The sequence below is a fragment of the Vanellus vanellus genome, assembly GCF_965231255.1.
Source record: "Vanellus vanellus genome assembly, contig: HAP1_SCAFFOLD_2368, whole genome shotgun sequence".
In the NCBI taxonomy this organism is placed as follows: Eukaryota; Metazoa; Chordata; class Aves; order Charadriiformes; family Charadriidae; genus Vanellus; species Vanellus vanellus.
In genome coordinates, this window is record NW_028128092.1 from 2,420 (window position 1) to 11,059 (window position 8,640).

Consider the following 8,640-nt stretch of genomic DNA (forward strand, 5'->3'; position numbering starts at 1 on the left):
GTGGTCCTGCCATTGAGGGTGTTGGTCCCCAGGAGGGCTCGGGGGGGGGTTTCCCTGGGGGTCCCCAGGGGTCCGGGGAGTCCCCGGGGGGTCCTTGGGGGGTCCCAGGGGTCTCAGGGGGGTTGTGGGGTGACCCCGGAGAGGGGGGGTGTTGAGGGTGTTGGTCCCCGGGGGGGTCCCTGGGGGGGTCCTGGGGGTCCGGGGGGGCCCCTAGACGGGGGTGGTCTTGCGGTTGAGGGTGCTGGTCCCCGGGGGGGTCCCAGGGGGGTCCCTGGGGGGGTCCGGGGGGCCCCTAGACGGGGGTGGTCTTGCGGTTGAGGGTGCTGGTCCCCGAGGCGCTGTCGGGGGGGCCCCCGGGGGGGTCCTTCCCAAAGGCGTTATGCAGCTGCAAAAAGGGGGGTCCGGGGGTGCCGGGAGGGGGGGGCCCGGGGGGTCCCTCCCGAGACAGGGTGTACATAGAGATATCAGCCGGGGGGGGGCCCCCCCCGACCCCCCCGGATTTCCCGGGCGGGGGGAGGGGGGGCGGGGGGGGAGGGGAAGCATCCCGCGAGCGCCCCGGTTCGCTGGAGCGGGAACTGGAGCGGGACCGGCGTCGGGGTCGAGGTCGGGGGCCGGGGGGGACGCGGGGGGGTGGGGGGGGCGGAGGGGGTCCCGGCCCCCCCCCGGGCCCCCCCCGGGCTTTGCGGTGACGTTCGATGTAGAGGTTGACGGCCAAAACCCCGATGGCCTCGGCCAGGATGAAGGAGAGCCCCCCGAAGTAGAAGGACCACCCGTAGGAGTAATGGCTCTTCTTGTCCTCGTCCCGCTTCGTCCCCGGGTCCCCCGCGTTGGCCGAGATGTAGACGATGACCCCGATGATGTTGCTGAGCCCTGGGGGGGGGCGGGGGGCACCCAAGGGGGGGGATGCGGGGGGTGGGGGAGGTGGGGCGGGCAGGGGAGAGGGGGTGGGGGACCGGGGATGGGGGATGGGGGAGGAGGGACAGGGGATGGAGGGACGGGGGGCAGGCAGGGGACGAGGGACGAGGGACGAGGGATGGGGGAGGAGGGACAGGGATGGACATGGGACAGGCAGGGAATGAGGGATGAAGGACAGGGGACATGGGACAGGGGATGAGGGACGAGGGACAGGGGACGGAGGGACATGGGACAGGCAGGGGACGAGGGGGTGGAGGACGGGGAACAAAGGACAGGGATTGAGGGGGGACACGGGGCGGACAGGGGACAAAGGAAGACATGGGACAGGTCAAGGGATGCACGACGGGCAGGGGACAGGGCATGAAGGGGACACGGGACAGGGCAAGGGACATGGGGCGGACAGGGGATGAGGGATGGAGGACAGGGGACAGGGGATGAGCCACGGTGTCCCCAGTGCCCTCCAATGGCTCCTACTGTGACCTGGGGACCCCCTGTCCGCCCCCCCCCATCCCCCCCCGGGATCCTCCTGGGATCGGTGGGGACCCCCCTCAACCCCCAAGGGGGTCCTGGCTGGGTTTGGGGACCCCTCCCCAAGAGACCTGGGGACCCCCAACCCCCTCCCCAAGGGATCCCCCTGGGACCGAGGGGACCCCCACCACCCCCAGGGGGTCCTGTCTGGGTTTGGGGACCCCTCCCTGAGAGGTTTGGGGACCCCAGGGACCCCCCAGGGGTCCTGTCTGTGTTTGGGGACCCCCTCCAAGAGACTTGGGGACCCCCACCACCCCCCAGGGGGTCCTGGCTGGGTTTGGGGACCCCTCCCTGAGAGGTTTGGGGACCCCAGGGACCCCCCAGGGGTCCTGGCTGGGTTTGCGGACCCCCCCCAGGAGACTTGGGGACCCCCACCACCCCCCAGGGGGTCCTGGCTGGGTTTAGGGACCCCTCCCCAAGAGACCCGGGGACCCCCAACCCCCTCCCCAAGGGATCCCCCTGGGACCGAGGGGACCCCCACCACCCCCAGGGGGTCCTGTCTGGGTTTGGGGACCCCCCCCACTAACCGGCGGCGACGAAGAGGATGCCGGCGCCCAGGACGAGGCTGGTGCGCGCGCGGCGCAGGCGGCTGGCGGCCACGCAGACCCCCCCCAGCAGCAGCAGGACGGCGCTCAGGATGGGGAAGATGCTGGAGGCCCGGACCACCCCTGCGGGACCCCGCCCCCTCGTTAGACACCGCCAATGGCAGCCCGTGGGGCCGGCGGCCAATCAGAGCGCGCGAACGGCGCGCGCTCCGTCAGCCCCGGCCAATGGGAGTGCGTTAGGCAGACGGCCAATCAGAGCGCACCAAGGGCGCGGGATCTGTCAGCCTCAGCCAATGGGAGCCCCGGGGCTGGCAGCCAATCAGAGCGCACCAAGGGCGTGGGATCTGTTAGCCCCGGCCAATGGGAGTCCATTAGACAGACGGCCAATCAGCGCACCAAGGGCGCGGGATCTGTCAGCCTCAGCCAATGGGAGCCCCGGGGCTGGTGGCCAATCAGAGCGCACCAAGGGTGTGGGATCTGTCAGCCTCAGCCAATGGGAGCCCCGGGGCTGGCGGCCAATCAGAGCCCATGAGCACCCTGGGATCCATCAGCCTCCAGCCAATCAGAGCCCTCGGGTACACTGAGATCTACCAGCCCCAGCCAATGGGAGCTCCCCCCAGGCTGCAGCCAATCAGAGCCCTTAAAGGCATCAGCCAATCAGAGCACAGGGTCTCCAGGTCCATTGACACCTCCAGCCAATAGGGGCGCGGGGTGCCCTGTGCCTCCAGCCAATCAAAACCTGGGGCAGCCCCCTGCCCGGAGCCACAGCCAATCAGAACCGGGCACGTGCGCACTGTCATTGCACCATCAGCCAATCAGAAGGCAGAACCTTTGCCCCCCCCCCGCGGGATCCCTGTGGTGGGGGAGGGGCGTTGCCATGGCATCCCCGTTGCTAGGAGACCCTCCCCGTTGCTATGGGAGGGGTTTCCATGGGAGCCCCGTTGCTAGGGGGCGTGGCTAGAGACTCGGTTGCCATGGCAGCGGCATGGCTGGGGCGGTTGCCGGGGCAACGCGAGGGCGGTTGCCGGGGCATCACCACGGCAACGCCGGGGCATCCCCGGGGATGATGACAGCCCCGTCGCCGTGGCGACGCCAAGCCGGGTGTCACGGCATCACCGTGACGATGCACGGGGCGGTCGCCATGGCAATACCACAGCGGTTGCCATGGTGATGGCGGGATAACACCGGGACATCGCTGGGGTGATGCCGGGGCGGTTGCCATGGCGATGGCGGTTGCCGGGGTGATGGCAGGGCGGTTGCTGGGGTGACGCGGGGCGGTTGCCATGGCAACGGTGGGGCAGCCAAGGGGGCGATGTGGGGCGGTTGCCATGGCGACGGCGGGGCGGTTGCCGGGGCGACTCACGGAGCAGGTACTCGGCGCTGTCGTGGTCGTACTCCATGTCCTCCGGGAAGTGGTTGATCTTCAGGCACAGCCCCCGCTTCAGGCCTGCGGGGACACGGGGACACCGTGGGGACGGGGACACCCCGGGGAAGAGGACACTGTGGGGATGCGGACACCCCCTGTGGGGACAGGGACACCCCGGGGAAGGGGACACCCTGGGGAAGGGGACACCCCGGGGAAGGGGATGGGGACACTGTGGGGAAGGGGACACTGTGGGGAAGGGGACACTGTGGGGATGGGGACACCCCCTGTGGGGACGGGGACACCCCGGGGAAGGGGACACCCTGGGGAAGGGGACACCCCGGGGAAGGGGATGGGGACACTGTGGGGAAGGGGACACTGTGGGGAAGGGGACACTGTGGGGATGGGGACACCCCCTGTGGGGACGGGGACACCCCGGGGAAGGGGACACCCCGGGGAAGGGGATGGGGACTCCATGGGGATGGGGACACTGGGGACGGGGACATCACAGGGATGGGGACATCATGGGGACAGGGGCACCACGGGGATGGGGACACCATAGGGATGGGGACACTGCGGGGACGGGGACACCCTGGGGACAGGGACACTGTGGGCACGGGGACACCGTGGGGATGGGAACACCACAGGGACGGGGACATGATGGGGATGGGGACACTGTGGTGATGGGGACATTGCGGGGATGGGGATGGGGACATCATGGGGAGGGGGACACCACAGGGATGGGGACATCATGGGGACAGGGGCACCACGGGGATGGGGACACCATAGGGACGGGGACACTGCGGGGATGGGGACACTGTGGGAACAGGGACATCATGGGACAGGGACACTGCAGGGACGAGGACACCGCAGGGATGGGGACATCAGGAGGAGAGGGATGGGGACACCGCGGGGACAGGAACACCACCGGGATGGGGACGCCGCGGGGACAGGGACAGCACAGGGACGGGGACGGGGACACTTTGGGGTCGGGGACAGCACAGGGACGGGGACACCGTGGGACACCTCCAACTGCCACCGCGGGGCTGCAGGTCCCCCCCACGGCCGCGCGCTGCCCCCGACAGTGCCACCACTGTCCCCATGACCCCACAACGCTGTGAGCTTCCCCCGACAGTGCCACCCATGTCCCCAACGACCCCCACCACTGCTGTGAGCTCCCCCCGACAGTGCCACCACTGTCCCCAATGACCCCCACCACTGCTGCGAGCTTCCCCCGACAGTGCCGCCCATGTCCCCATGACCCCACGACGCTGCGAGCTTCCCCTGACAGTGCCACCACTGTCCCCAACGACCCCACCACTGCTGCGAGCTTCCCAAACAGTGCCACTCATGTCCCCAACGACCCCACAACGCTGTGATCTTCCCCTGACAGTGCCACCACTGTCCCCAATGACTCCCACCACTGCTGTGAGCTTCCCCCGACAGTGCCACCCATGTCCCCATGACCCCACGATGCTGTGAGCTTCCCCTGACAGTGCCACCACTGTCCCCAACGACCCCCACCACTGCTGTGAGCTTCCCCTGACAGTGCCACCACTGTCCCCAACGACCTCCACCACTGCTGTGAGCTTCCCCTGACAGTGCCGCCCATGTTCCCAATGACCCCATGATGCTGTGAGCTTCCTGACAGTGCCACCACTGTCCCCAATGACCTCCACCACTGCTGTGAGCTTCCCCCGACAGTGCCGCCCATGTCCCCATGACCCCACGATGCTGTGAGCTTCCCCCGACTGTGCCACCACTGTCCCCAACGACCTCCACCACTGCTGTGAGCTTCCCCCGACAGTGCCGCCCATGTCCCCATGACCCCACCACTGCTGCGAGCTTCCCCCGACAGTGCCGCCCATGTCCCCATGACCCCACGACGCTGCGAGCTTCCCCTGACAGTGCCACCACTGTCCCCAACGACCCCACCACTGCTGCGAGCTTCCCAAACAGTGCCACTCATGTCCCCAACGACCCCACAACGCTGTGATCTTCCCCTGACAGTGCCACCACTGTCCCCAATGACCCCCACCACTGCTGCGAGCTTCCCCCGACAGTGCCACCCATGTCCCCATGACCCCACGACGCTGTGAGCTTCCCCCGACAGTGCCACCCATGTCCCCAACGACCCCACAACGCTGTGATCTTCCCCCGACAGTGCCACCACTGTCCCCAATGACCCCCACCACTGCTGCGAGCTTCCCCCAACAGTGCCACCCATGTCCCCACATGACGCTGTGAGCTTCCCCCGACAGTGCCGCCCATGTCCCCCCCACCTTCGAGGCAGCAGATGCGCCAGAGGCCGGAGTGGGTGAGGCCGCCGGGATCGCGCCGGTCGCGGTGCGCCGCGTCCTCGCCGGAGATGTTGCTGGTGTTGCAGATGAAGGCGCGGGCGTAGAGCCAGTAGTCGGTGCCGATGGCGATGGTCATGAGGCCGAAGGCGGCGAAGGCGCCCACCGTGGTGAGCAGCACCTGCACCCCCTTCTCGCACCAAACCACCCCCTCCCCATTCCAGCGCTTGAGCGACTCCAGCCTGACCCCCAGCCCCGGGAGGGCCCCGGGGGGACCCTCACCCACCCCCACCGCCCCCCCCCTGCGCCCCCCCACCTCGCGGGGGTGGGGGGAGGATGCGGGCGACGAGAGGGTGATGGGGTTGGGGGGAGGGGGGGGAGGGGGGCTCCCAGGAGGGCGGGACCCCCGAATGTGACCCCTACACCCCCTCCTGGCTGCCGGGGGGGGGGGGGGGGAGGGAGGGAGGGGACACGGGGGTCTGGACCCCACTGATGGGACCCCCTACACCCCCCCGCCTGTCTGGGGACCCACTGATGGGACCCCTATGTCCCCCCCCTTGGGACCCCTAAGTCCCCCCCACCTGTTGGGTCAGGGACCCACTGATGGGACCCCTATGTCCCCCCCCTTGGGACCCCTAAGTCCCCCCCACCTGTCTGGGGACCCACTGATGGGACCCCTATGTCCCCCCCCCTTTGGGACCCCTAAGTCCCCCCCACCTGTCTGGGGACCCACTGATGGGACCCCTATGTCCCCCCCCCTTTGGGACCCCTAAGTCCCCCCCACCTGTCTGGGGACCCACTGATGGGACCCCTATGTCCCCCCCCTTGGGACCCCCTACACCCCCCCACCTGTCTGGGGACCCACTGATGGGACCCCTACGCCCCCCCCGATGGGACCCCTATGTCCCCCCCGCCTGTCGGGTCAGGGACCCCCTGATGGGACCCCTACGCCCCCCCCGCCTGCCTGGGCACCCAGAGGTGTGGGGCTGCCCCCCCGCCACGTCTCAGGGCCCCGGGGGGGGGCGAGCGACGCCCGGGGCCGAGTCCATGGGGGGGGACGTGGCCGCGGCCTCGCACGCTGGCAGGCGCCGGCGGCTCCTCCGTGACGGCCAGCGAGCTGCGGAGACACAGAGCGGGGGGCGGCCTTGCACGAGGGCCTCGCACGAGGGTCTCGCACGAGGGCCTCGCACGAGGGTCCTCACACAAGGACACCCGGCCTCATGCATCACCCCCCCCCAGGATGAGTTGCACAACCCCTCCTGCGCGTTGTTTGCACACGTGTGTGTGCTTGCACACGCGTGTGCGCTGCCCCCCCCCCCGATCACGCGTGCTGACTCACGGGCACACGTCACACGCGGGGACACGCGCACCCGCCAGCGGGTGACTCAACGGCGCCGGTACACCCACCCCGGCTGGATGGACACCCCCCCCCCGGCGTCGCACACGCGTGTGCAAGGCTGAGTGTGCACGTGGGCAGGCAAAGCCCGACACGCTTGTGCGAGGTGGGGGGATGGGCTGCGTGAGTGCAAGGAGCACGAGCACGGCCACGCACACGTGTGTGTAAGTGTGCTCACGCGTGTGCAGCAGCACACACATGGATGCGGCGACGCGCACACGCGTGTGTGAGCCTGCGCACGGCTGTGGCACTGCACACGCGTGTGCGTGAGCCTGCGCATGGATATGGCAGCGCGCACACGCGTGGGTGGGTGGTCGGCGCTGCGCACACGCGTGTGCGCGGGGTCCAGACGGACACCGGGTCCTCCCCCACCTCCCCTCCATGTTGGGGGGGTTTACACCGCCCCTCCCCTCAAACAGGCCCCCCCCTCCCCCAATGGGGTGGGGAAATGCCCCCCCCTCCCCCCCATTGGACCCCCCCCAAACCTCCTGCCGCCCCTCAACTCCCCCTCACTGCCCCCCTTCCCCCCCCCAGTCCCCCCCCCCAACCCCCCATCACTCCCCTCAGCCCCCCCAAAGCTTCACAGGGTCCCCCCGAAGCCTCAGCCCCCCCCCCCAAACCCCTACAGCCCCCAGGGCCCCCCAACCCCCTCCTCTGACCCCCAAGACCCCCCAAATTTCTCAGAGCCCCCCAACCCTCCCCTCCCCCCGGGGCCCTCCAAACCCCTCAGTGACCCCCCCAAAGCCTCAGTCAAACCTTTCTGCCCCCCGGACCCCCGACACCCCCCAGGGACCCCAAAAGCCTCCAGCGACCCCCAAAACCCTTCAGTGTCCCCCAACACCCCCCGGAGCCCCCCAAAAGCCCCGAGAAGCCCTCTGTGCCCCCCCAAGGCTCCCAGCCGCTCAGCCCCCCCAAAAAGCCCCCCAGGTCCCTTTTTGCCCCCCCCCGAGACCCCAAAGCCCCCCCCCCCAAATCCTCCAAGCTGCCACCAGCCCCCCCCCGCACCCAAAGCCCCCCCGATACCCCCCAGGACCCCTCACTGCCCCCCAGAAGCCTCCACCCCCCCGCCAAAACCGCAGGACCCCGTCTGCCCCCTAATACCCCCCCAAAGCCCCCCACAGCTCCCCAAGAGCCCCCCGAACCCCAACAGTCCCCAGGAGCCCCCCCAAACCCCTCCAGGACCCCCCAGGGCCCCTGTCTGCCCCCCCTCACCTCCCAGGCCCCCCCCAAAACCTTTCAACCCCCCCCCCGACGCCCCCAGACCCCAACAGCCGCCAGGAGCCCCCCCAAAGGTCCCCAGAGCCCCCCAGGACCCCTATCTGCCCCCCACCCCCCCCCAGGCCCCCCCACCCCCCCGAGCTCCCAGGGCCCCCCCAAAATCCCCCCGGGGACCCCAACCCCCCCCCCAAGCCCCTCAGCCCCCCCCCAACCCCCCCAGGGCCCCAACATCCCCCCCGGCGCCCCCCAAAAAGCCCTTTCCCCCCCCCCCAAATTACCTCCTCACACGCCGGTTCGGGGGGGGTGAGCCCGGTTTTGGGGTGCGGGGGGGGTCCCGGTGCCGGTTGGGGGGGGGGGGGTGTCCGGTGATGCGGAGGG

The 8,640-nt window shown here is 70.0% G+C and overlaps 1 protein-coding gene across 1 annotated transcript; it reads right to left on the bottom strand.

Annotated features, from left to right (window-relative positions):
- Nucleotides 1-292: 292 nt before the first annotated feature.
- LOC309684715 (voltage-dependent calcium channel gamma-8 subunit-like) lies at nucleotides 293-5,880 on the bottom strand (the record flags this gene model as incomplete). Its single annotated transcript, XM_082500583.1, has 4 exons — nucleotides 5,634-5,880; nucleotides 3,352-3,435; nucleotides 1,971-2,111; nucleotides 293-870 (listed from the first exon to the last, which is right to left on the bottom strand). Exons 1-4 carry the CDS (start codon nucleotides 5,785-5,787, stop codon nucleotides 293-295), a joined length of 957 nt encoding a protein of 318 aa, XP_082356709.1. The 5' UTR covers nucleotides 5,788-5,880.
- Between the last annotated feature and the right edge of the window lie 2,760 nt (nucleotides 5,881-8,640).